This window comes from Trichosurus vulpecula, chromosome 3 (assembly GCF_011100635.1).
Source record: "Trichosurus vulpecula isolate mTriVul1 chromosome 3, mTriVul1.pri, whole genome shotgun sequence".
NCBI classification, from domain to species: Eukaryota; Metazoa; Chordata; class Mammalia; order Diprotodontia; family Phalangeridae; genus Trichosurus; species Trichosurus vulpecula.
This window is the reverse complement of record NC_050575.1, coordinates 395,871,020-395,898,749: the sequence shown is the minus strand read 5'-3', so window position 1 is coordinate 395,898,749 and position 27,730 is coordinate 395,871,020. Positions and strand designations below refer to the sequence as shown.

At 46.2% G+C, this 27,730-nt stretch overlaps 2 protein-coding genes and 1 pseudogene across 9 annotated transcripts in view; 1 reads left to right on the top strand and 2 right to left on the bottom strand.

Moving 5' to 3' along the window:
* Window positions 1–1,112: 1,112 nt before the first annotated feature.
* ZNF821 (zinc finger protein 821) lies at window positions 1,113–18,187 on the bottom strand. Of its 5 annotated transcripts, none has more exons than XM_036748753.1 (9): window positions 18,000–18,187; window positions 17,116–17,175; window positions 15,283–15,433; window positions 14,763–14,879; window positions 7,470–7,595; window positions 4,772–4,920; window positions 4,075–4,179; window positions 3,140–3,306; window positions 1,113–2,071 (listed from the first exon to the last, which is right to left on the bottom strand). In XM_036748753.1, the coding sequence occupies exons 4-9, from the start codon at window positions 14,800–14,802 to the stop codon at window positions 1,417–1,419; spliced, it is 1,242 nt and encodes a 413-aa protein (XP_036604648.1). In that variant the 5' UTR covers window positions 14,803–14,879; window positions 15,283–15,433; window positions 17,116–17,175; window positions 18,000–18,187; the 3' UTR covers window positions 1,113–1,416. The 5 variants fall into 5 exon arrangements, with proteins under 5 accessions (XP_036604648.1, XP_036604650.1, XP_036604651.1 ...); XM_036748755.1 differs by having other exon boundaries at window positions 15,283–15,398; XM_036748756.1 differs by lacking the exon at window positions 15,283–15,433.
* A 6,714-nt stretch (window positions 18,188–24,901) lies between these two features.
* Window positions 24,902–25,920, bottom strand: LOC118843525 (annotated as a pseudogene).
* An 873-nt stretch (window positions 25,921–26,793) lies between these two features.
* IST1 (IST1 factor associated with ESCRT-III) overlaps window positions 26,794–27,730 on the top strand; it is a 30,236-nt gene continuing 29,299 nt past the window's right edge. For 2 of the 4 annotated variants that reach the window (XM_036751192.1, XM_036751195.1), the window contains exon 1: window positions 27,518–27,632. The gene's annotated coding sequence lies outside the window, so the exon portion shown is untranslated. Of the gene's footprint in view, window positions 26,813–27,517; window positions 27,691–27,730 lie in introns of those variants that run through there. The other 2 variants (XM_036751194.1, XM_036751193.1) reach the window with 2 other exon arrangements.

The window sequence follows — 27,730 nt, the reverse complement described above, 5'->3', positions numbered from 1 at the left end:
GACTACATCACTGCCTCATTCTAGGAAGTCTTAGTATCTTGACCTCTGTTTTCACATCTGTAAAATGAGAATAATTCAAAGTGCAGAGAACATCAACTAAAAGGGTAACTATCTGATTCCTTTATCTCTAAGCCAAAGGCAGAAGTAAAAAAATAGGACTGGGTGGGAGTGATGGGGGGGTGGCCCTGGGCAGAACACTGAAGGCAGTTCCATTATGGAAGAGACAACCATCTCCAGGAACCATTTTTCTTGTTAAGACTAAGATAATGGTCTAGGTTCCTGGCATAGAGTTCATCTTCTGACTACAACTAAACTAGGCCACTTCCTTTTGGACCTTAAGAAACTATAATTATCTGAACTGCAGACTCCCTCTGGGGCTAGCCAAGAATGCTTTGGGGTTTGTTCTGTGCTGCTGTACGAACTTCAGCACCTTGGCTTGGCAGCTCTGTTAGGAGAGTCATCTCGGCCTCAGCACTGACCACTGGGGGCTTGGGTGCTCCATTAACTAACTGTGTATTTTCCTAGATGGATTTTAGTACTCCAACCCCAGCTCTTCTAAGTTATTCAGGGGACGGATTGGAGCCTTAGTTCCTTACTAATGGAGACCTATCATGGCCACTGTTTGGGGAAGCACATTCCTAAATAGGACTGCTGCTTGGGAGAATACATTAAGACACTGGCAAGTGGAAGACAGCCTGGGAGCAGCAGTTGGCGCTTGGCCCAGCACAGCACCACCTCCTCCCCTGGAGTAGCAGCAGACCTGACCCACATTTTCCATTAGCTCAAGAAAAGGCTCTCTGTATTCCAACTGTGGAAAGAAGGCATTGGCCAGGGTTAAATGGCCCTCAGTATCACCAGGATAGTCTTATCAGTTTTTATTGTGGTCACTAGAGTGAGCCATCCCTCAATCACTGGTCCTTTTTCTTTTATGGTCAAATCTGGTTGGTTCTCCTATTTTATTTTCAGTACCCCAAGTGCTAGGTCTTGACACACAGCCCCTCCTTAAGAAAAGAGTCAAGGAAACAGGCTGCTGCTTCTGTGATTCCCTTAAACACACCAGCATGCTCACCTTAGCAACCTAGAATTAAGCTGACATAAAAGCATGAAGGGACTTAGTAAAGATAAAATTAATTTATTTGCCCTCATGAAGTGGGGCTTTACCTAGCTTGCAGAGCACTAATCATGTCCTGCAACCATGGCTTGGGAATCTAGTTGGAGTGCCTGCTCCCTCCGGGGCCACCTACGCCAGCCACCTCTTTGTCCCCATTCTCCTCCAGCATGCAAGGGAAGCTTCGGTGCACATGTCACGGCATGAGCAAAGCCGGGTCCAAAGCCAGGAGCCTCCCCAGCAGTGGGGATGAAGGCTTGTAGGCAGGCAGAGGACTGGTCCATGTTGGCCAGTGCGATCTGGTTTGGTCAGTGCAGGGAGCTACTGTTCTGCTCCTCAAAGGCCACCTTGCCCAGAAGCTGACTCTCCAGCTCTACGCTGCCCACCGGCAGCTGAAAGAAGCTCATCTCGGCTGCCAAGGCTGCCACGGCAGAGGGGTCCTGACCAAACTGAGCTCGCAACATCATGTCCATTTTTTCCAGCCGCCGCTTTAGCCGCTTGGCTTCGCGCTCCCGGATAAGCCGGGCCTGCCGCTTCTCCGGAGTTTCGTTGGCGCGTTTAAGTCTCATGGCTTCTCGGTCCCGCTGCAGGCGGCGTGCCCGCTGCTCATCAGTCTCCTGTAGGCGCTGCAGGCGCTTGGCCTCCCGGTCCCGCATGCGCCTCACTTCCCGTTCTTCAGGGGTCTCGTTGTCCCTCCTGCTCTTCTTGGCCGTGCGCTCACGTTCCAGCCTCTGCAGCCGAACCTCTAGAGGCTCGTTCTGACGCCGCAGAGCCCACTTGCGGACCCCAGGCGCCTGAGCTTCTAGCAGCTTGCGGTAGGCAGCACAGTTGTTGCACACCAGCAGGATTCCAGCAGGGTACACAGGGGGACTGAAGGCAATGTCTTTCCCCTCTGCATTGGAGGGGCCTTCACTGTGGTTGGGGGGTACAGATTCCATATTCAGTACTTCTGGAAGCTTTTCACTGAAAAGCAAAAGTATAGGATAGTCAGTGACCCCTCAGCATGGCTCAGATTGTCAAATATCTGGTCCCCTGGGTGACTTAGGTGCTGGTCCTGTATTGAATCCTTGGAAATGCAGCACCCCTAGAGTCACCCTGTTTCCCATCAGGCCAATGGCACCCAACTGTCTAGGTGAAGAGGGAGGATCCTGAGGGCCAAACATACCAGTCCAAATGGTTTCTGTATATGCACAGTGACCACCAAAACCAAAAAAGCCCTTCGGCTCCTCTGAATATTTCTTGTCATTCTTTTTTTTTTTAATTAATTTATTTTTAGTTTTCAACATTCACTTTTAAAAGATTTTGAGTTCTAAAATTTCCTCCTTCCCTCCCCAAAATGGCATGCAATCTAATATAGGCTATACTTGTAGGAGAGCATATTAAACATATTAACACATTAGTCATGTTGTGAAAGAAGAATCAGAACCAAAGGGAAAAACCGTGTCTTCTTGTCATTCCTGACTAGGCTGAAAGTCTCTATTGTGGATCAGTCAAACTCTCAGAATTCTAAGTTCAGTAAACACTGAATCACAGTCCCAGGAATGAAAGAAGACAAGACACTTGCCCCGTGCACTACACCAGCCCTCTTCTTCCCTTTGGCATTGACTGGGATGAAAATCAAGAGCCTCTGGAAGGGGTCAGATCTGACAATGAAGCCCAACAGGGCTAGGCTGTGAAGATCACATATTAATGTTTTTAAGCATTCCTGAAGTGATAGAGGCTAAGTCCTAAGCACTGGCCATCTTTCCAAAGGCCTGGCTACTTCTCTTCCCATCTGTTACCATGAATGACTCTTACTGAAGACCTTTCCCGGTTGGTAGTACCAAATGGGAAAGTGAAATTGGGATAGAATTACTCCTTAAACTAAAAGGAGTGAAGTTGTTATATGCTATTACCAATTCAATTTCCAAAAGGACATGGGTCAGTAAGCTCTGTTTGCATTGTCTGTCTCCATTTTGGCAAGAAGCAGCTCTGGGAAAACTGACCTTCCTACAACTTGTTCCCCACAGGAGAAAGGTGAATAAAGCTGACCTGTTGAAGGTGGCATGGCTGGTGAAACGGGCTCCACATACTGCACAGTTGGACCTCTGGTCCTCAGAGTGGATGAGGAGGTGGCGGCCTAGGGACCCTGGGGAGCTGAGGGCTCGGCCACACACGGGGCACACATAACTCTTGGCACTCACCACTGCTGCAGTGTGCTGCAAAAGAGAACCCTCATTTCAACCAATCACTCTCTCTCAAACATCATTTCCAAGCCATCATCATCACCATGTAAATTACCCACTGGGCAAAGGAATAATTACTTAGTTCTTTTTTCTTACTGTTTGAACAGGAGACTCTAAGCTCTTCTCTTAGAATCCTTGTAGGAATAAATCTTTATGCTTTATGGAGCTCTCTGGAGGAGAAAAGATCACTAGAGAGAGTTTATTCTCCAGATACACTCATTCTTGCAATGCGAACACCTTCACAGTAGAGTCTAGGCTACCAAACAGGAGGGTTATCTTGTCAGAAACTATTATAAAAAGTACAGGTACTCTTGGGCTAGGTCAGAATATGCAAGTCTCACCCCTGTCCTCTAATCCTGGTCTATAATTTTCCCCAATACTTCAGAAACATTTAGTTTACTTTTGTTTCTTTTAAAGTGAAGCTTTATTCATCATTAACAGATACTGGTTTTTATTTCATGTTTGAAACATTCATTAAATAATTTTAATAGAAATAATGAGAATTTCCCCAGTGTCTCCACCTGGGGGCTCAAATCATATCATCCAATATGTACCATTCATTCTCTCCGAAGAGCTATGCATTGAACAGGGAGCAGAAATTAACCTCATTTTACTGAAGAGGGAACTGAGTCCCAAGCAAGGCAATTAACCCAAAGTCAAAGACAAAGGTTAAGATGACATCTAGGGCTGGAGAGAAGTTAAATCATTCATTACTCAGGGTTCAAAAGAGTGTGTGTGTACCTGGTATACGTGAGCAATGAGTTGTTCTCGGCTACCACAGTCCAACTGGCAAAGGGGACACTGACAGAGGCCAAGCATGGGGTCAGAATTCAAATGTTCAGTGACCTATAAATAAGCATAAGCTAATTAAAAAGATAAAAGGCAAGTAAATGGATGCTCAATTCAGCTGTTCCTGAACCTACAATGTCTAGTACTAATTTCTTCCTCTTCCCACCCCCTTCCCAGGGCACAAATGAAAAGAACAAAATGACTCTGTATCCCATCCTCCTTCTCTCTGTAGAAACAGTTGAGGAGAAGATGGTCAAGTTAGTCTCCATTTCCATTCTCCTTACATCTTCTGGCAGGAGTAAACAATATCTGGTCTCCTTTCCCTGCCAAAGTGTTTTCTGGGAGAGGAGTAGCCATGTAATACCCTTCTGTGAATGTTTTTGGGTGCAGTCCTTAAAAGAGGTAACTGGAAAAGAGAGCTCCTTGGCTAACAAATACTTGTGTTTCCTTTGCACGCATGAACAGCGGTTAGGGAGTGAAAAGGTGTCCTGGTGGGGAGCAGGGGAGCAGAAGGCACTGGTGGGCAGTGTGTCAGAGAGAGATGGTTTTGTTATTTGGTGAGGGCCAAGGAAGAGTAGAGGAGGGGGCATGCCGAGTGAAGGGCAGGATGGCAGAGATGGGGTGGTCCTGTGGGCACTTTGTCACTTGCCTCATGCTCCCCTATCACCTCATTCCCTCCAACACTCTGCTCTGCGTTCTCTAACTCCTTTTTCACTTTCACCATCCCGCCATCCTCCTCGGATGTGTGGGAAGAGACTTCATCTTGGGTGGTCTCCTCTTCGTCCCCCTCACTGTCGCCTGGAAGACACAAACCAGCCACTTAGTCTGACTCCATCAGGCCTCAGCCCCAAGCTTCCTGCCACACAAATTCACGGCTGTGTCTGCAGGCACATTAGGCATAGCTGTGACATGCCTAGGACAGCACACATCATGTGAAGTACCCTGTGGCTAGAGCTGTGGACAGGGAGCCGGTGGTGTTGGAAAATGGTCACAGAGCCCCATTTTGTGACTATTCACCAAGCCCTGCCATGGAAAGCAGTCTCCCCCCGTGGGTCCCCATGCATTCATTTCACACTCTCAATCAAACCTCCCCACACAAGTCACACACCGTTCCCTCCCCCAGCACCACCTCCAGGTTCCATACACTCACCCCCAACACCTCTTACAGACTCTAAGCATTCAGCCCATTTGGTACTCCTCTGCCTCAGCTCAGGACCCCAACACCTCTCCCTCCCTCCCTCCCAGTGGCAGCTCCAGAGACACTAGTAGGCTCTTTCCCTTGGTCTATGAAGACGACTTTACCAGAGGAAGGGGTCACTCAGTCAGTGATAATGAGGTCACTTTAGGGAAGATGCTGCTCACTGCTCTGCAGTAATGGCAGCAAGGCTGCCAGCCAGGAGCAGTGTGAGCTTAGGTCTGCACCCAGAATTTTCCTAATTTCTTAAGCAGGTGAACCCCTGAAGAGCTGACTGTAAAGAACAGGCCATGTTTCAATTAAGGACAAAATGTTTGGTTTGCTTTTAGTTATCTAAGGAACATGGATTAGATTAGACCAAAGCAGCTGAAAAGTCCCTGGCCTCCATCCCAAGGAAGCTGAGCAGCCAAAGCCAAACTGTAAGACCCCGGTCCTTCCCAACCCTAGCTATTGGCTGATTCCCAGGCCTGACCATCAGCCTAGAAGAAGAGGACAGGCCTCGCTTGGTTCTAGGCATAGGTGATAGAAATGACTTCCACTGGCATGACACTTCTTGCTTTCTGCCTACATCCCCTGTACCTCTAATCCTCTTTGGCTCACCAGAGATCCAAGCACTACCATTACTGGAATCTTGGCAAAAGTCACCCATTACAACTCTGTCTGAGATGAAATCAGATCCCTGATAGAAGGATGGCTTCTGCTCGGCTTGTCCCAGCATTTGGGACGTAGTGCTCTGCACAAACTGCACCGATGCTGGAAAGAGGCTTGTGGAACTGAAGGTGCGCCTTTATGAAGTAGCCATTCCATTTTTAGAACTGTTAGAAAATTTTATAATATTGAGCTGAAATGTGGGTCCCTCTAACTTCCATCCACTAGTCTGTGGATCATCTTTAGAATTTACCAAGTAAATCTGAGATTATTTATCTAAAGCTACATGTTAATATTAGCTCCTCTCATTGGCTGGGTTTGAACTGAGATTAATTCATTCTTTCTATCTATCTCTCTATCTGTCTATCTATGCTGAATTGAAGTACCTATCTTTATCTATCCAAAAGCTTTATGCTTTGATAATGAAGGACAGGCACTTATTTAATAAGCATGCGTTTTATAACCAGCTCTTTTTTGGTGGAGGGGGAAAGGAGAAAGGTGGCAGGTTATTTCTAAGTTTACATGAAAAATAGGATACAAGTGATTGTATTAATCTTTTTTTAAAGCCTGCCAAAAGGGAAACTATGTATTTTTTTCTGAATGGAGTTCTCTTTTTTGAAACAAAAAACCCTCCAAGCTCAAGGAAAGAGCCATCTGTTTTTCATAACAAAATGATTAGATTTGTCTAGATATTACCATGTCTAGTCATGTCTGTTATTAGAGACACAAGCTTGTCCACTCGGTACTCTCTGTCAGTGTTTGGGGGCATTGTTAGATATTTTCATAATTAATCCTTTCAACTTCCCCTTCTCTAGATTATAGTGTTAGATCCAAACTATTTCAACAGGGACTTCTTTTGTGCCTGGAGATGTCAAATTTGATCTCACTAAGGATAAATCTTATATCACACTAGACATTTAAATTCATAGCCCATTTTTCCCACCTGAAATTCCGTGAGGACCCCCTCCCACCCCCTGCTTTTAACTATGCCAATGACTAGTTTTCAAGCAATGCCTCAGGCCCCAGCAGTGTGAGTGATGTGTCAGGGCCACAAAGTCAGGCCGGTCAGAGGCAGAGTGGGAGCCCAGGCCTCCATGACTCCAGCCTGGCTCTCCAGCCCATGCACCCAGTGCCTCTCAAAGACTCCTTCTGCCTTTCATTAATTACAGAATAGAAAGAGATGCCCCAGAGACAGGGAACTTCTCCCCTCCACCTCCATGCCTGTTTGGACAGGAGTTACTCCTATGCACACATGTATCACATACACCAAACATCTATGTGTGCCTAGCACTGTGTCAGGCACTACATACAGTGAGTGAGATATGATTTCAAATCTGTCCTAATGGAAGGTAAGCACATGCCCACTTATACACTAAAGCACCTTTTGGGAGCCTAACTTCATGTCTCTTTCGTCCTCACCCCCACGCACAACCCCCACAGCACACACACTCTGATATTCCTCTCCCCATTGCCCTGAGTCATTACCAGAAGGTGCAGAACTCACTGCTACTGGAGGCCTGATCTCTCAGTTGTTGGATAGCTGGATGCTGATTGCCAAGATCTCCAGGAAAATCAGTTTTCATCATCGCCTGTCGGGCTTGCTCCTCCAGCCCAGCGAATACCTGTTCCCCTGGTGGTCACAATGAAAAATAGTCAAGCTACCAGCTGGGGCAGCACATCTGCAGGGAGGCTGGAAGGAAGGCCAAATGTGAGGAGACAGGCTGCAAGGATCATGCATCTCCAAGTTAGGCTACTGCCTCTACTAGGCTTCTGGGAGCAGCTAATCTTCCTGAGCAGTAACAAATGCCCTCTGAGATCTCCGTGGCCAACGTCTCTAGAAAACATTACATGCTCCCTTCCTTTACATCCTGCTGGCCTTGAGTTATTTCAAAGAGAATCAAGTGAAAATAACAACTGTTTTCAGTTTCATTTGCAAACCTTCTGTTATGACTGGGGAACTTAAGGCAAGGGAATGGGAAGTAATCAGGGTAGAGCTAGGACATTCAGTCTGGGCAGAACGCTTCCTAATATACATGCTTTATGGTATCGAAGTGCGCCGGCACAAAGCAAGCTAGAACATAAACTCCTGGCTGAGCACGTACTCTCTAACCCACAGATTGAAGCTTCTCTAATCCCCTCAAGTGACACCTCTTGCTACTGACCTTGCACCTCCCAAGCCGTTTTCCTCTGGTGTTTCTTCTTAATGCACAATGAATACAGCCAAAAGTCAATTAACTTTGAATTCAACAATGGATGCTCCCTGAACTCACTTAGACTGAAACATTATTGAAGCCTCTGACACGCCCTAAGGGGGCTGCCCAGGATACTGGTCATATGCTGGGGTTGCTTCCTTCTCTTACTGATCCCTCAAAATCCAGGCTCCACCTCCTGGTGCTTTAGCACTCAGGTCCGAGTCTGGCACAGACTGAGTGCTTAAGAAATGCTTGTGGACTGACTTCTGTTTACAGAGACTGAGGCTCCCCAGGAGTTAACTTCTCTACCCTCTGCTCCTCATCCGGGCCCAGCAGGGAGGGGAAGGAAGACTCTGGGGGTTTCTAGGGCTTCCATGACCTCAGACAGAATGGAAACTATAGCCATCATTCCCCAGCCAGTGAGAGGGGGAGATAAGAAGCCCCAGGGAAACTCCTCACAATAAGTGGAGCCTCTTTCTGTCAGAGGAAAGAGGAAAAAAAAGTCAGAGCTTAGGTTCCAAGTCATGTTCCCTGGATGGAGAAGGCATGTGGATGACCTACCCTTTCTGACCAGGATGACCTGGGCGATGATAGAAGAGGTAGTATGCTAACTCCTCCTGGCCTGGCCTACCACAATGGAAAGGGCTTAGGGACTCCAAGCTTTAGAGTCATTACTACAACTGGGGGCAGCCTGGCCTGGAGTCAGGAAGACAAGTTCAGATCAGGCCTCAGACAGTCACTGTGTGACCCATGGCAACCAACCTCTGCCTGCCTTGGCTTTCTTATTTGTAAAACAGGGACAATAAAATCACCTACCTCCCATGATTGTTGTGAAGGCAAATGAGACAATAACTACAAAGTGCTTTGCACAATGCCTGGCACATAGTAAGTATCATGACTGTTAGTTATTATTGTTATCAGATTACTAATTCTTACAGCAGATGGGGAGAGAGTCTCTTCTGTGCAGACATTGTCAGCTGACACCATCACTGATCCCTGTCCCTGCTTCATAGTAAGAAGAGGGTTCAGGGCCTCAGTCGCAGTACAACAGAACCAACCACGCATCAATGAACATCAAGTAGGTGTCAGGACCTCTAGATACAAAGACACACTCAAGGGGCTTCCATTCTTTAAGAAAAGAGAAAAGGTACACCTAGAAATCTCTATTCATAGAAATATTAAACTTCCCTAGACTGTCACATGAGTCCCTAACACAAAAAGGGCAAGATCTACTATCCTCGACACAAGACACCAAAGACCTGACTTGCACATGGGCTGCTACAGCCCAGATATCACATGGTCTAGTCTCCTGCCTTTAGAGCTGAAGAAGCAAAGACCCCGCAAGAGAAAGAGACTAGCTCAAGGTCACTGAGCTGGGAAGTAGAAGCACCAGGATGAAAATAGTGATCTGATGCCCCATGGAAATAACGCCACAGGCCCCCCAGCTACAAAAAGAAAGCAATGTAGCTGCCCAGCTCCCCATCAGGCCACGGTAAAGAAATTCTGCCTGTGCATCCTGTAGAGCAGGGTGTGTGTGCTCAAAAACAAGTGGCAATAGACCAGTGTGACCCTGAAGACAAATTCTAGGCCACTAGACTCATGAGCAACCGAGACTTCTGGGAAAAACAGAGAACAACCTTTGTAGCATTATGACCAATACTAGCTGGTCGCTAAACTGAAGTAATGAGGAGCTTGTGAATTGTATGATTAAATTATGGCACCTGTGTCACTACTGTCCAGTTAGGTTCATGACATCCAAAAAACCCATAAACATTTATAGTTATCTTTTCAAAGAGTGGATAAGCATATGGCTTCCTAAATTGAGACGTAACTTTACAGTTCAGCTAGTTAGTACCACGTGGGCTCCATTGGTATATTCCTAACAGAAACAAGACAGGAGCCAAGGGCATTCTCAGAGTGGACAAGAGTGCACAACTTCTCTTCCTCCAGCACTCTCTTACTGCTGTTCTCAATTAGTTAAATAAATTAATTCTGCCACCCTTCTGTATCAATTTGCCAGGAAAAGCTTACACTCATTTATCTTCTGGTCCTCCTGACCTAGAGGAAGAACCCAGGTAGAATCCATTCTTCAGAGCTTTTACTATATTTAAAATAAATAAATAAGCAAAGAAATAAATCTCCTCTTCCAGGCAAAGTACAATAGAAAAGATTCTATATTAGGAAGGTAGACCTATGAATAACTTTCAAGAAAGCACTACTTATCCAAACACTAAGTCCTACTTTAAGAAGCCACACTTCTCTATGAAAGTACTGGATTTTTTAAGGGTGTGTCCAGCTACAGCTGAAATCTGACAGATTATAGGAATAAATAATTATAGAATTGGCTGTGATTATTTCCTCATTTTGAAACAGGACAGACTGATTCTGATTCTTTCTCCTTTAGATAATACAGTAAGACCATTTTATTCAACCATGGCTGTTTGGCCATTAATAGCTGAGAAAAAGGCATCTGGGGACCACAACAAGTTAGCACAACCCCACCTGTTTATTGCCTGTGAAATGGAGATATTGTGGTCCTGGTCTGCAAAAGCTTTGGGAGACTAGCTGATACTCAAGGCAAGTAAGACCAAAGGCATGCTGGCAAGCTAGGAAAAAAGACAACTGAGAAGTATGGGATAGAATGTATTATATATAAAGTCAAAGATTTTAGGATTCCACTTCTTTTTCCTGTGACCCAGGTACTACAAAACTAGTCACTGTAACTAAAAAAATGCCATTTTAGGCTTTCATAAGACAGCAAAAACACATCTAAAGAAAAGCAGTGAGCCATGAAATGTTGAAGTTTTGTCTAAGGCAGGGGTGGGGAACCTGTGACCTCGAGGCCACGTGGCCCTCTGGGTCCTCAAGTTTGGCCGTTTGACTGAATCCAAAGTTGGATTCACACGTGGCCTCAAGGCCACAGGTTCCCCAGTCCTGGTTAGGGGTTCCATCCCAACTTCCTCCCACCTGAACAGTCCTGTAACCCTGGAGACTAACCTCTCTCTGCCTTACTATTTCCTGCTGTAAGGGATACTAACAATGAATGAAGGCAAAACACACTGTGTTCTTCAGATGAAAGGGACAGTACTGTGATTGGTGCTTCAAGAGTAAAGGCCCTTTGATTAAGCTCTTTGAGGGCAGGGACTGTCTTTTGCCTCTTTTCATTTCCCCAGTGCCTAGCACAGTGCTGGACACATAGTAGGTGCTTACTAAATGTTGATTGACTCACTTTACAATAGGAAAGCAAGGCCCTCTTTAAGATGAAAGTTTCATTTTTTCTGAGCAGTTTGCTCAATCTGAATACACTGAGAGGCATGCAGGAGATGATGTATTTGCAGCCGTCTTTCTCGATGCGGCTGTCAAGGACTAATGGGAGATGTGATAAACATCTTAGCCCTTTTAACATTTACCATGTCACTAAGATTTCCTCCAAGTTTTCATTCCAAATTTCTATATTCATTTCTTTGAAAAGCGAGCTAGATATAGCTCAGGAGTCCCTCTAGAGAATTTGTTTTAAGGAGGAGGAGAAAGAAAGAGGTAAAAAGAGGCAGAGGGCATGCATAAAAAAGAGGCAGAGGGCATGCATGTCACAAGTTGGGCAGCCCACAAAGCCCAGCACACTCTGACTTCCTCCTCCCCAAAGTGTCTGCAGAGTCCAAGCCAACAAATGCAGTCTGGCTACAGGGCGCTGGTGCTACTTGGGGGCTTTGGGCCATGACACAATGCTCTGTTTTCCTGGAATGCAGACTCAATGAAACCTCCTCATTGTTGCTTTCTTCTGCTGATGAACTCTAACTTGAAGCAAAGCTTCTGCAGCCGTCTCCTACCTCCTGGATCTTGAGTCCATTCCGATCACTTTATCAGAAGATGAGGCAGACATATAGGATCAAATTCAATACCGCCAACTGGACCACAAAACACCCTGCCCCTCCCTGGCAGCCAGGCCAAGCAGAAGCATCAGAACCATCTACATGTAGTCCATCAGCATTATTGCCAAGGCCAGAGAAAAGGCTGTCTTCTTCTACAGGTCAGGGCCAGCTCCATTGCAAATGTTAAAGAAAGAGTCTTGGGGAACAGATCTCCGGATCTTTTGGCTTTTGATCAATTCAGGCAAATCCACACTCTGAGAGGGTTTCCCTGTTCCCCACACTGGCCATCTTCAGGACTTTCAGCCCCGCTTGAGATGCCTGTTCTCCAGGAGCAGCTCTCAGCCCAAGAGTGGAAGGTCTCTGCAGAGGAGCCGGCTCTGAGTGCCATGCCCCACATCAGGCTCCAGTTATTCCCCTCTCACCCAAAGGTCACTGGGCTTGGCTAGTGGCACGAAGGCAGCTGCAGATATGCACTGCGCTGCCTTCCCCCACGGCCTGTCTGCGCATCTGTCTCCAGCCTCCAATACCAAGGCTCTCAGTATCTGGCTGACTGAGGCAAGAAGGGACTGGAATGGACTTCAGTCTCCAGGCTAAAGGCCACAGTGTGTTATGCTGCCCACATATTATTTACTAACTCTCTTTCATTCAGCCTGACCAGTCTCTCTACAAGGTGAGTTCTATAGGTGAAACTCCTTTGGTTGATCTACGCTGAATCCCCCTAATCCACCTAAAGAGGCCACTGGGACCCAGCCTGGCCCTGCCCTGCCCGTCTGCCCCCTCTGCCTGGCATCTGGCCCACAGCCCCTGTGCCAGATCACACCAGCCACAGCTACTCAGTTCTCCAGCTCCTTTGCCACCCTCCGAGAAGCAGCCACATTTCTTGCTTTTATAGTTGCTTTGTCCCCCTCTGTCACCAATTTGCCTGTTCTCTTTCATCTACATTTAATTCAACCAGCCACACCCACCTATTCCCAGGAAAAATTCCACACCAGAGAATTTCCAATTCCTCCACCCATGCTAACAATTTTTCTCTCTCAATACAAAATTTGCTCACAATTACTGCACAGCTGCTCTGTGACCTCAATCCCTTCCCCAGAAGCTATCTCAAGCCTGACTCCATCAGTGTTCGCTCCTCCTGAGAATGCCCCAATCCCTTTCCTTCAGGTCTATTTCCATCCAAAGCCTCTCCTCTACCCACCACACCCAGGGATCCTCTCTCTCCCCTATACATCAGAGATCTGCTAGTCACCCCAACTCACAGAGTGTCACTCTTTCAAATTACTCCAGATTTTCTGGGGGAGGATCTCCAGGCAATATAGGGACCTTCCCCTTCATTCAGTAGGTATTTATCAGGTACTTACTATGAGCATATAGCCCTGTGTTAGTCACTGAGGAAAACTCCTTTTAAAAATCTGTTCCTTGCTCTCTGGCCAGTCCTGGACACCAAACTGTACCTCCACATATAAAACAATTCAGTAGCAATGGCAGGCTGCCATTTCTTGCTTGGACTCTTGTAAGTCTCCTCTCTTCTTCAATCTGTTTTACCTACTAGGAGGTAGTGTGGCAGGATGGAGAAGGGAGCTGGCCCAGAAGTCAGGAAGGTCAGAGCCATCCAGCCTCGGACACTTGGTCAGAGACAGCCTGTGGCTCAGCGGTTAGAGTGCTGGGCCTGAAGTTCCTGTTTGCCTCAGTTTCTCCAACTGTAAAATGGGGATAATAATAGCACCTACCTTCCTGGGTTATTGTGAGAATGAAATGAGATCATAATTGTAAAAAAAATTACTTGGCACAGTGCCTACAAGGCACATAGTAGGTACTCTATAAATGCTTCCTCTCTTCCCTTCCCCGCTGCCCCCCCCCCCCCCCAAGACTACACATTGTGAAGGTGCTGACCTGCATTGGGGGATGAGTTTCCTCACCAAAGCTCCCTCTGCCAGTGCAATCATATGGGAAAGTCTCCCTTCCTCTCACTGTGGACAGATCAATCTTCCCAACACAACACTCTGCCCAGGGTCACTCTTCTGCTCAAAGATTTTCAATAGCTATTTGATACCTGTAGAATCGGCTCCTCATCTGTGGCATTCGAGGCTCCTCCTGATCAGAGCCAAACCCACCCTCAACCCCAACCTTGACTTCAATCCTCTGCGAGCGACATGTCCAGTCACTGTCCCCTAAGTAACACCACTTCTGTGCTTTGGCCTGGCCCTCCCTCCCCCTCTCCCCTGATCTAATCACTACTTGTTCTTCAACCCCTCTGCTTTGGGGGGGGCAATTCACAGATGCTTCTGGTGGCATCTTCTCCAGCCCCCATTCCCCCAGGGCTCTCTCAGTCCTCCCAAGTCCTGTAGGTCTTACTGGATGCACCACTCCCTTTTAACAGTTAGCTGATGCCCATGTTTGACGTGTGGCCTAGTTCTACAATTAAGCCACAAACTGCCTGAGGGTCAGGACTGTGACTTAGTCCATTTTAGGGCCTTGCACATAATACATGCTCAAGGCAATATTGTTGTTGGTCAAACTTCTTGCATCCCTCCCCTCAGCATTGTCATCTTCAAGCTCTGCCACAAATTAAAATCTGATGCTAACCACTGTCCTGCTGACAACTCAGTTCCCTTTCCCAGCCTGTTTTCACCCCTTAGGGCCCAAGGTTTCAGAGGCCCTATAATAGGCTCCTTAGAACTAGAAAGAGCCTTAGGACACATCTCCTCCAGACCTCTTCCTTTTTCTCATACTCACAGTGAACTTTATTTGGATTGGTCTGTTTCCGACGGGACATGTTTCCCTGGCCCCGTAGTTCTGGCCTTGTCCAGCTTCACCACTGGAAACGTTCCTGCCTCCTTGTAAGGTGCAGACCTAGAGAGAATGATAACTGTTAGGCATTTCTGCCTCTGGCTATCACACAAATTTAAAAAGTAAAAGATTCTTAACAATAGCCCCATGAAAATAACATGAAATACCCCGGCTGCCAAGGAGCCTATGTATCAAGATATGAAATTACCCACAAGGAAACAGAAATGAACACATTCTCCAACCTAGGGCCAAGGTCCTCAGAAAACTCAGTGGAGGAAGGGGCCTCCTCAAAGGTCCTCCATAACTCCATTAGAGGATGAGCAGGGAAGTGATCTCGACTGCAGCCACAGGACAATGTGAAGGATACACAGGTACCCTGATCGAGGATGATTTGGGGCCCAAAGAAATTACCCCCATGAGTGGCATCTGAGGTAAGCAGGAAGCCCAGAGAGGGATCAGAGCTCACATTTCACACGCCCACAGGAAGTCAAACACTGCATACTGCAACAAACTGGAGCTTCCCGGCAGCTGTCAAGCTCACATTGTAGTTATCTCACCCAGAGGTGACAAAGGCATCAGTCCCTGTGGGATAGGAAAGGTCCCCAAATCCTGGACATCTGTAAATGAAAATGGTATGGGAAAACACCACTTCTGTCTAGGGATCCATGTGTAACGATGGATGGATGGACGGACGCGAACGGTGCTAATTCCCCAAAGGGAAGAAAGGCCCTCAGTGTAAGGAGCACCACATGGCCCTGTGCCCGCAGAGCCACTGGCGGAGCCAAAGCTAATGACTTCAGCAGCGAGACTCAATCCACCCTCCATGACTTGGAAGATTCATTTGGCAGAGAAGGAAGTTTAAAAAGAAGAGAAATGTTCCCTATCCAGGAAAGGCTGTAGAAACTCCTTTTCCCTCATCCCCTTTTCTGCTATAGGAGGAAAAAGAAGTCAAAGCATGAAGGCTCTTCAGAATCTTTTACTCTGGAAGAAAGAGCCAGGACAGGCCTCAACCCTACCTAAGGCGGGGAAGCATGTATTGGATTCCTTTCTAAGGCTTTTAGTCTTCTCCCCCGACAAAGCTATCCCTTTGATATACAAATATAGCTTACTCTAAGTTAAATATGTAGCCAGTAGTGGTTTAATTATATTTCCAAACAGTGAAGCATTTACCATTTGTTATACCAGACCCAAAAGCAGATCTTGAGGCCTCCCCAAAGAGCTAAGACAGGCCTCCATGAGAAGCGACATGGGGAAGAGCTTTTACCAGCTTTTCCATCATCCTTAAGCAAAGAGAATCTTTTTAAAGCATCAGTTAAAAAATAAAACCCATCCCTCCAATAATAAAAATTATAAAGTGCTACTACCACAAGGAGAGGTTTTCCGTAGCACTAATTTTATTTTTTTCTTCCTATTCCTCAAGTCCAGTAAGTTAGCTGCTCCATATCATTATACGATGTGACTTCTACCTGGAGTTTCCCAACACAGGCATTTAAAACATTCCTCACTTTTATTCAGACCTCAGGGTTTTAATAAACTGAAATGTAAAATGAACGAAAACTTTGAATTTGATCATATCTCAAGTTTTTTAATCCATCAAAAACATTAATTATATTATTTTCACAGCATTTTCTTTGAGGAAAGGCCTGTTCTGGTTGAAGGGCCTCTCTGTAGCTCATCTTTGTCAGGCAAGGATCTAATGATAAGGCTGCAGATTGTGGGCTAGATAAACAGGAGGGAGAGATGCGCACCCCCTGCGTATTTTATGCTGCCATGTCCCTAGCATCTCCTAATTCCCCCTGGTGGCCAAATCACTCGGGCACAACAACCTGTGGGGTTCCAGGAAGGGTGATTAGCACCCTCTTCTCCCCCCATCCCTCAAAAGAAATTAACTACACACAGATCCCTAAAGTCCACATAATAATAATAAAGTCCAAAGTAACCTACACGGGCAAAGACCTAATAAGATCAGAAAGGAATTCAAGGATCATTGCTTTCAACTTGGCCTCAGTTCCGCCACCTAGATCTGAAACCAAACTAAAAAGAAGTAAATTCTGTGACTCGCTGACTCTTGAACAAAGGTTAGATGAAGAGAAAGAGGCCTCGGAGAGATTCAGGCGTCAGAGGCAGCCTCCAAAAAGTTCGGTCCCCATCTAACTGTGGCTGGCAGCTGGGTTGGCGTCCTCCTTACAAAAGGCCCAAAGTCTCCCCGCTGGCTGCCCTACAGGCGTTGGGTTGCAGCAAAGTCTCAACGAGCAAAAGCGGGTGAAATGGAAGCGCTTCAGGACCGCACTCTGCTCACCTCCAGTTCTCAGGCTGTTCCCATGGAGCCCGTCACCTCGCCTGGATCCGGTGATTCTATCTGCGAAATCCCAGAGGAGAGGGGAGCTCGTTAGAGACACCTTCCTGCCCACCGCCTGCCCACCTGTTTGGACTGGGCAGCGCAGCATGGGCCGGAGTCTGTGCCCAACTTGAGGAAAGGTAAGGACTGGTTATTAGACAAGTTCCAGAGGGCTTTAAACGAACCCACCGCCAGCACCTTCTGCCAACAAAGCGACCTTAGAAAATTAAAAAGTTTCGTGGGAGCCCTCTCCCTCCCTCGCCCCCCAAGGCCGGCGGGCCTGCGTGACTCTTCTCGCAGGGTAACAGCCACCCCTTTGTCAGCCAGCCCCCGGCCCCGGGAGGCGGAGGGAGGCTGCGAGAGAACTGGCCCCTTCTCATGCCAGAGACAGATGGACGGGCAGACGGGGAGAGGGAAGGGGGCGGGGAGGAGGAGACGGCGGGCACCCACACATCGGGCTCCCCCGGCGATCGGGGCAAAGGCCAGGGTGGCAGGTCCCCCCCATTCTCAGCACCCCCCAAGCTCGGGGCCCAATAAAAAGAGGAACAGATTGGGGAGGCGAAGGCAGGGCAGGGGCAGCCCTTCTGTCCCCATCTCAGAGGCAGGCAGACCAACAAAAAGGGGGGCTTCAGCGACCGTCTCTGCCCCCTCCCCGCTCCTTCCCTCCCGCCGGAGGGAGTTCTCCCCTCCCCCACCCCAGACTCAGACAGACAAAAGGACAGACAGACCCGAGCCCAGACGGCCTCGGGAGGGGGCGAGGGCGGCTCCCCCTCCTGCCCCACGCCGGAACGTCCCGAGCCTGGGCCGGGGGGGGGGGGGAGGCGGGTGGGGGGGCGTTTCTTTACCCGGTACCGGAGGCTCCAGACCCCCACGTTGGGCCCCGCCTCCGGCCGGCCAGACAGACGGACCGCCGGACAATGGACCCCGGGTTCGCGGCTCGGGCCACGCCAGGGCCGGGGCCTCTCCGGGCCGGGGCCGGGGCCGGGGCCGGGCGGGCTCTGGCCGGGCCGTGCGCGGGGATCCTGCGGGCGGCGCTGCAGACGGACAAAGCCAGCGGCAGACAGACAGACGGAGGGGGGAAAAGATGGCGACGCGAGCGGCGGGAGCGCGCCGCTCGTGCACACGCCAGCGGAGGGGGGGGGGGAGCGCGTGCACAAGCCGGAGCAGCCGGAGCCGCCGGAGCCGCCGGAGCCGCGTCCCCGCCTCCCTCATCCCCGCTCGCCGCCGCCGCCGGCTCCTCCTCCTCCTCCCCCCGAAGGGCGGGGCCGAGGCGGGACCTCCCTTCGGAGCCCCCCCCCATCCGGCCTGCCGGTCCGTCCCCGGGCTCCGGTCCTCCCTTCGGCTTCACCGTCAAGTTCAGCCGCAGACCCCACATTCCTGCCCCACCGCCCCCGCCTCAGCCCGCCCTCCAAACCCCAAAATGCCCGGTTCCTTCCGGCCTCTTTTCGTGCCCGAGAGCACGCGTGACAGGGGGGCGGGGCAGAGCGGCGAGTGACTCTAACCCTCCCCCCCTGCCCCGCCCCCAGCCGGGAGGCACGAGGAAGTGGCCCTGAGGGGTGGGGGCCAGAGCTCCCCGCGTGGGCCGCCACCCCTTCCCGCCGCGGGCGGGCGGGCTGTCTGTCTCTCTTTGGGTCTGTCTGTGACAGTATCTCTGCATCTGTGTCTCTCTGTGGGTCTGACTGTGGGTCTGTCTGTCTCTTTTTGGGTTTGTCTGTTTCTGTGGGTCTGTCTGAGACAATATCTCTGGGTCTGTGGGTCTATTTGACTGTGGGTCTGTCTGTCTCTTTTTGCATTTGTCTGCCTGTCTCTAGGTCTGCCTGACTGTGGGTCTGTCTGTCTCTCTTTGGATCTGTCTGTGTCTGTGGGTCTATCTGTCTCTCTTTGGGTCTGTCTGTCTCTGTCTGTGGGTCTGCCTGCCTCTGACTCTCGCTTCAGTTCAGTCTCTGCCTCCATCTCTCTCTGTCTCAGTCTTTCTTTCCATTTCTTAGGAACCCGCACCTCTTCATCTCCCCCCTTTCCCTTCCCTCTCCCTCTCTTCCTAACCCCTTTCTGGCTTCACCCCACTGATGACCCTGGGGCCAAATAGGTTACAAACTCCTCTTTCTAGAAAATGATGGAAGTCCCCAAACTGGTATAAACCACCGTTTGGGATATATTCACCCTAAACCTCCACTGGTGAACAGGTAATTTTTAATCTTGTGCTTAATCTATTCCAATGACATCTTGGAGGTCTTGTTCCTTAGAAAATTTGGTGTGTGAGATGGCTTTTTAAAATTATTTTTTGGTTTGACTGTTATGTTCCAGTCCAAAATAGTTCTAGCCAATAAAATGTTTTTGGTTAGTGTTCCCCCTAAAAATAACTTCCTCGAAGCCTAAACATTAAATACTTGTTTTCAGTCTTCCAGTCAAGTGTAAGACTGTTCCTGGGGAAGAACTTAAATAAGAATAAACATTGGCTTTTACACCTAAAAGTAGTCCTTTTTCTTCTTTTTAAAAAGCCCCAAACTTACATATATATGTATATATATATATATATATATATATATTTAATTCTGAACTTAACAAATACCAAATAAAATGAACATTTCTATCTATAAAGTAGATTAAAAAAGATTTTACCTGGAACTAGGGGTATCTGTTATGTATTTGTTTTTCTTTTTAAGTACATAATAAATTCAACACCAAAGTTTCAAAACTGTCCTGTTTCTCTATTTCCTTCTGGCCTCCCTTCTGTTCCTCTTCAATGTACTTTAAAAATGCTTCAGTGACCCTCTTTTCTTTCTTTTTGTCAACCCTATAGATGCCCTTTCTTTTCTGCCATCCTTCCCTCCCCCACCAACTTAAAAAAAAAGGAAAGGAAAAAACCCTTGTTATAAATATGCTGTCAAGCAAAACAAATTCCCACATTGGCCACGTCTGGAAAATGTTTATTTTCTTTTGCACCTTGAGTCCATCACTTCTCCAGTTTTTGACATCTTAGACTGAGGAATACAAATGTGGTTTTATCATGCAATGAAGAAATTGACATTTTCAGAAGATGCAAAAAGGTAAAAAGTAAGAAGCCACCCCCAGCCATGTTTTGTGCTTCTCCACTCTAAAATGGTCCTAATGCTACTTAGTCACCTTCCAGTGTTGCTAAGATGTACTACCTTGAGCTTGTAACAGTCCTTCAAAAATTTAAAGACAGTTCCTGCATCCTCCTACAAACTCCTCTCAACTTTTTTCCATGTGTTAAAAAGAAAATGGGCCATGAGTCTCTGTTTCCTCACCTGTAAAGTGGGTATAACATCACCTACTTCACAGGGTTGTTGTGAGGCTCAAATGAGGAGAAAAAAGGGCATGTGAAGTGCTTCATAAACCTTTAAGTACCATGTAAATGTCAGCCATAATAACCAATGTTATATTCTACCAGGATTAAAGTAAGATGAAGATGCAGAAAGGTTTTGAGGTGGAGAATAGAGGAGATAAAGCTCATGACAAATGGCTTCAGTTTTCTTGGTAAAAGAGGTCAGCTCATCTGCTGAGAGGAGTGAGGTGTTAGGGATTTTGAGGAGAAAGAAGAGGTCTGGAACATCTGCTGAGGGAAGGAAGTGTGGCGGAGAGTTCATCAGCAAAGATCTGTGCAGTGTTGAAGGGCCCAGCTGTGCTAAGGGAATATTAATAAATAGTGGCCCTAGACTGGCAGTTCCTGTGACTTCCTTCATCAGTGTTCAGGAGCTCTAGAGTAGGTTTAGAGAAGGGAGATGCTGGGGGGTCATCCAGGGTTGCGGGTTGGTAGCATAGACTAGTGCCATCTTTCTCAAATACCTCGTATTTAATTACCTCGTGTGTGTGTATAGATATAAATATGCATGTATTTATTAACTTTACAGTTGGTCTGTATAAGTTTTTATATGTATGTATATTTTTATATGGCATTATTTCATTCTTTATGTTTGAATCCTTGGCACCTAAGGCAATGCCTGACTACTATGGGAGGCACTTAATAAATATTTGTTGATTGATTGGAACAAGGGATTTGAGGACAGAGAACGAATTATTGTGTTAGTTTAATTGGTTAACTGTAGGATAGGTGGATAGGGTAACTTATAGGATAGGATAATGTCGTCTGGTGAGGTTTTTATAGGCATATTAAAAAGTGTGTGAGAGGAAGAGGTATAGGAAAAAGGGGAATCTATTAATGAGGAGTTTTGAATGGCACAGAAGATGGATGGAGTTGAGAGAATGTGGGAAGGAGACAGGGAAGGGTTGTTTTGTTTTAATCTGGGCAGATGGCTCTGAATTAGAGGGATGAAAAGAGCTGGAGGTCAGTTTATAGTCACGGGAAAATGCCTGTTGATTGGGTCTCCCGGTGGGACATGTCATTTGACCCTTTTAAAGAATTTAGAATCAGAGGCTGTTGTAGTTGGAAGGAAACTCTTCTCTCCCACCCAACTTTAAATGGGGAAACTGAGGTCCAGACACTTGCCATGAGTCGCACATCTAATTAGAAGCTGAGGCGTGGTATGGATTTAGGTCTCTGAGTCTAGTGCTCCTTAACCGTGTGCCATCCCCTTGAAAAATGAAGTTTCATTTTCAAGTAATCCTGTGACCTGTACTTCTTTGCTTTGTTGTGTATCTATTTTAATAGTTTTATTATTGCCTTTTAACATCAGTTATTTTTGAACCTGTCCCTGTCTCTCTCCTTCTCAATGAGCCTTCCTTTGTAAGGAAGGGTAAATAAAAGTCATGAAAAACCATCCAGCACATTGATGCACGTAACGGTGTATGTAGCACACCACACCCGTAGTCCCTTACTTCTCCAACAAAATCGAAGCATTGGATGACTGCTACTTGGGGATATGTACAAGGGAATTATTCTCTAAATCAGAGTTGGGCTTAGGTAATCTCTAAATTTCTAAGTTTTTATGATTCTCCAGTTTCACTTTCTTATATAAATGTTAAATTTGCTGTGTCAGCTGCATTAGTATCCCTGTTATTTGTCCTTTGTTTTTAACGAGGATCAATGACACCCGAGGGTGATGTTTATGTGTGTGTGGTGGGGGGGAGGGCGGGAGTGGGGGGTGGGGGAGGAATTGCATTTAAGTTAGAGGTGCACAAAGTCATCAGTCTCATTCTCTCTTCCAGAGTCATCAAAGTCCAGTGGCAGGACAAAAGTCAAGCCAGGGATGGAGTGGATGACTTTGATGTCTTCTGTGTGTGAAGCCAATGCCAAGCTCTAAACATTCCCCAGTGCCTGCTTCAGCAAATTGTTCCAATCAGCCCACTCCATGGGATGGGGGATGTCTTTACATGCCCATTGGGGTAGACAGCATCCCTATGAAGCAATGATGGAACCCCTACAACCTACTTGTTAGTGCTTGAGGAGCATAGGAATTCACTTTGACCTAAAAGACCTTGACTTTAACATTTCTGAAAAAGTTTTATTCATATTGACTATTTTTACATCATAGTCCTTTCCTAATATTATACTCTACCCATACCCAGTGAGCCTTCCCTTGTGATAAAGAAACACAGTTAATCCGTAACCAAGGGACACAACTACCACTTCTAACAGAGGGAAAAGGACATGTAGCATTCTGTCCCCATAGTCCCCCACCTTGGCAGTAAGAAGAGGGAGGTGTTTCCTCATTTCCACTTTGGAGCTCAGATTGTTTATTATAATTATGTTGCATTCAACTTTAGTGGTTTTTGCCCTTGGCACTTTTTTAGTCTTTGTATACCTCGTTTTCTGGGTTCTGATTACTTGACTCTGTATCAGTTCCCTGTAGCTGGGTTATAGTTTTCTTCTCTGAATTCAAGACCTTACCTTTTTTGTTTGTTGGGGGAGGGGAGAAAGAGCAGATGTGTGATTTCTCGCTACAGGGAATTCCAATGGAGGATATTCCTTCTGTCAATGCAGATCAACCGCTTTTCAGCCACTTACATTTTTAAAGAGTTCCTTGAGGGCACTCGGAGGTTAAGTGACTGGCTCAGGGTCACAATGCCAAAAATCTTACCTTTCAAATGAGATCTGTTACTGTTCTCCAATACTTTAACCTTTTCCAGAGAAAAAGAAAGGCATTTTTTGGTTTGTTTTTTAACATAGCTCTTAATAATCATTGCCATGAAATGAAATTTGCTTTGAAGAGTATTATACAGGGTGTCCCAAAAGTCTTAGTGCAGTTTTTAGCTTTCATAACTTTGTAACTATAAAAATGTTTCAAACTTATAAAAATATTTGAAAGGTTATTTAAAAATTTAATTAGTTATTTAAATATTTGTTTTTATTAAAATTCAGCATCATCCAAGTAGATTTTCAAACTTTGTAAAAACTTTTAACAGCTGCTGTTCAGTGACCAAAAGGATTGCGTATGTAATGCTAGTTTTAAGATCATCCAAAGAATGAGGTTTTGATGCATACATGACAGTTTTGAAGTGCCCCCACAAGAAAAAGCCCAATAGAGATGGATCAGGTGACTGAGGTAGCCAAGCAAGACCCCTTTTGATCCACTAGAAACAGTCATACGGGTCATAATGACAGGGTAACCCAACTTTATACTTGAATTATTATTCAGAATTCACAAAACTAAACAAGTATTAAAGAATTTTAAATAAACTTTCAAATCATGTTTTTTCTAAGTCTGTAGTATTTGTAGTTCTTAAATTACCTAAGCTTAAAACTGCACTGAGACTTTTGGGACACCCTATATAATGGTATTTGAAAAGAATTCAGTAGTCGATTTTACCCAATTCCATAGAAATCAGTGTAGCAAATGAAGAGAACAATGCAGTAAATTACTTTTAATATTAAAGTCAGAGTCCATAAAAAGCAGGGGTAAAACTAAGATAGGCACTTTTCCAATTCTTCACTTCTTTTGGAAGAAACTCTATATATGTACTTAGTATAGGATTAGTGATATGAATGGTACCTGCCATCCCTGATAATCTAACTTTCATTCAACTACCTTCAATGCATCAAGAAATGTTATTTTCTAATATGGTTCTTCCTGTTTCTTATTCCTTACACTGGCATTTGTAGACTTAAAGGCCGTTATTAAGACCTTTCTTAGTTCTAAGTGAAATCTCTGTATTTTTAAAAGAAAAAGTAAAAAAATTAAACTCTTCACGTCTCATCTGGTTTCCCTTTGTAATCCATTACATATGATTATGTATTTGTTTGATCCTTACAGAAGGTTCAAATATACACAAGCTTCAAGCAGTAACATGTTCTTATAAAAATTACCCTAATGTGTTAGGCATAGCAATGGCTGGGTTACACTTTATATGTTTTGAATCCTATTACACTGAAATACAGTAATTGGCTCATCAACAAGAAATGAGGATTGATCATTTTGCATACTGATGACAAAACTGGATTTTTAAAGTTAAAGTGGGGGTGCTGGTGGAGAGTACATAGATGTGTCTGGAGAAACACTTGTTTTCATCGCGTGCCTAGGTCCCATAGGGAACTGATGTATTCAGTCAGTCTGAAATGAAGCTGTTTAATGTACAACTGGCTGGTTATAGTGTAACATAGATAGAGCTGACTAATTGGCCTATTCTTTTTTTTAACCTTTCTAAAGCACTGATGACTTTATTTGAAATTTATAAGCAATAAAGACATCAAATGTGTTAAAATGCAAAACTGCTTGAACTAGATGATGCGGAAAAGTGACATGGGTAATTTTTTATTTCCAAATTTTGCTCAAATTATTTAACTTTGACATTGGAATCATCATAAGCATAATAAAATAGTAGCCCCTTACAAATTTCTTGAAGTTACCTGCATATTCCAATAAATATTGCAAGTGGTGCGTAATGATAATTAAAAAAAAACCCTTCAAAGATGCTCATTATATTTTTATGTCATAAATTCACTTATCTAAGATTTCACATGTTACCAAATCTTATGCACCTTTAATTTTCATTTTTCTATAAAAAGATATAAAGTCTCAATAAAGTAATCAATTCCCCATTTTTTTATGTCTTTCTTCTAAAACATTAACCTTCTCAAGACACTGAATATTACATGTTGATTCAAACAAACTTTTAACCTCACTGTCAGGAACATAAAATGGTGGACCTAAATATTTATTTGGATCATTATGAAAGAGTAGCCAGGAGATAGAAAAAACCTTTTTCCATCAGAGACAATATTAACTTGGCACAGCATTCTCGGTCACCTGGATTAACAGCAACTAAGGCTCCTCTATCCTAAACCTTGTCAAATTTGCCAATATTGACCCTGGGAAGGTCAAAAATACTGCAACAGTATAAAGTGATATTATCTGATGACCTCTTAAATACTTTGGCTCCTGAAATTCTTACAACTGATTCTTCTGAGCAAGACAGATTCTGCTCAGTAAAAAATTCCCCTGTGGCCAGTTCACCGATTTCTATTCCAACTACACGGTGACCCAGGTCAGCAAACCATTTCACTTCAACTGCTTTTCCACAGAGGGAAAAATACCCTGAGTCCATTTCTGCCATGAAGAAATATATTCATATGTTTCCTTAATAACTTATTTCCATGTTCTTGATGAAACCCAACATTGTACGTCTCCCATTTTTGTTACCAATATTCAAGAGTTGGTGCCTTGTCTTTCTGTTCCCCAAGAGCAGAGTGATCTTTGGCTCCTGCTGCAGCTCTTGAGCCATCCATGATTTCTGGGTAGGTACCATCCACAAATCAGGAATTTCTCATGTTGTTTCACAGGCTCAAACTTGCTTCTTCTGCCCGGCTACCGGAGCTAATTGACATATTCTTCCAAGCTCAGGACACAATCTTCCTTGGCTAAATCAGGGGTTCTTAACTTTTTTTGTATCATAGACCCTTTTGGCAGTCTGGCAAGCCTATGGACTCCTTTTCAGAATTGTTTTTAAGTGAATAAAATATATCGAATGACAAATGAAACCAATTATGTTGAAATAAGTTATATACAAAAGAGTATCTTATAAACATGTGTTACAGACTTGGTGTTTGATATGTATATATTTTATATAAACATTTAAATGTTTTTACATATTTAAATAAAGTTTATTTACATATGTATATACTTACAGACCTAGGTTAAGAATCCCTGGGCTAGATGATTTTATGGGATCTAATTCAGTGACAGATGCCCATGATGAACTCAGGTGTATATGCAGCAGCTCCCTTCTATCTTCTACCTGCCTTCCCTCTGTGGACCTTAATTTATTTTCTCTGCATCCTGTTTCTATATAGTTGTTTGTGTATGGTAAGCTCCTTGAGGAAAGAGCCTGCCTTTTGTCTTTTTTTCTGTCCTCGGCACTTAGCACGGAGCTTGGCGCACCGTAGGTGCTGAATGAATGCTAGCTCGTTGACTGTTCGCTGGGTAAAAGGGTTGTGCCTTTTCTTGTATAATACTAAATGGTTTCCTAGAATGGCTGTACCCATGAAAGGCTCCACCGTGTCACGAAGAGTCGGATACGACTGAAACAACAGCAAAAAACTGATTTAGAGTTTGATCAAGGTGAAGAAACTTCTACTTTTCAGAACAAAAACTAATTTTAAAAGGGGGGGGGGTAAGGACTGGAGTTAGGGGGAAAAGTCCAGAGGGCGAGTGACGCGAATTGACTGCGGCCCAGGTGGGCAAGGAAGGCAGGAGATGGAGGCAGGCGCCAGGATGCAGGGGTGGGACTCTCCGTAACCAAGGTTACCGGGCGCTCCAAGGGAGAACTTGGAGGAGGAAGGGAGGGAGAGCGGCAAGGAACGGGGGGAGGAGGGGCAAGGAAGGGCAAAAGGCAAAGAAAGGGAAAAGGGGCAAGGAAAGGAGGTGAGAGGCAAGGGGGGGGGCAACGCCTCCCAACCCTGGAGTCCGAGAAGAGACAGCAGCAGGCCCGGGGGGAGGGGGATCAGAACCTTGAGACGCCCGAGGGATGGAGGGCAGAGGTCTTTCTCTGCTGGGTGTCCCTGGACAAATCAATTCACCTCACTGGGCTTCAGTTTCCTCTTTCATGAAAAAGCGAGGTTGGACTAGTGTCCTCTAAGGTCCCTGAGAGAAGCTTAGACCTTCGACCCTAGCAGAAGGGGCGGGAGTCCGTGCTCCTTTAACCGGCGGCCTCCCCACCCTGCTCAGGGGGTCCCCACCCGGGTGACTCAGGCGCCGTGACCCTGTCACGTTATCTTGCGCCCCTCCCACCTCAGAGGGAGCGCCTTCCGCTGCGAGAAGTAGTCCCCACTCGGAGGCTGGAGTCGGTCCGGAAGCAACCCTGTGAGTTCGGTCGCGGAAACTGCCGGGGCTCAGCCTATCTCCGAAAGGGGGCGTGACCTATCACCTATAGGCAGCATGGCCTCTCCCCGAAAGGGGGCGTGACGTATCTCAGAAAGGGGCGTGGTCGTCCCGCCTCCGCGGATCCCTCCGCCTGCGCCAGTGGGACTGAGGCCGAGCGAGCCGCCATTTTGGTCGCTGGGCTCCCGCTGCCGCCGTCCCCGCCGCTGCTGCCGCCGCTGTGTCCCGTCCGCTGTCGGGCCGGTGAGTGTGCGGCCCAAGGACGCCATCCTTCCACCGCCCCCAGAGACAGCGAGGAAAGGTGGCCGCGGAGCCCGGGGCCTGCGGGGAGGGAGCGGTCA

Excerpts from the sequence above, each read along its gene's own strand:
- ZNF821 (XM_036748753.1), bottom strand. The coding sequence starts at position 14,802 with ATGTCCCGTCGGAAACAGACCAATCCAAATAAAGTTCACT. Across the intron at positions 4,180-4,771 it reads AGGTGATAGGGGAGCATGAG|GTCACTGAACATTTGAATTC; the intron begins GCAAGTGACAAA and ends GCTTATTTATAG. Across the intron at positions 2,072-3,139 it reads AGCCATGCCACCTTCAACAG|TGAAAAGCTTCCAGAAGTAC; the intron begins GTCAGCTTTATT and ends TTTGCTTTTCAG.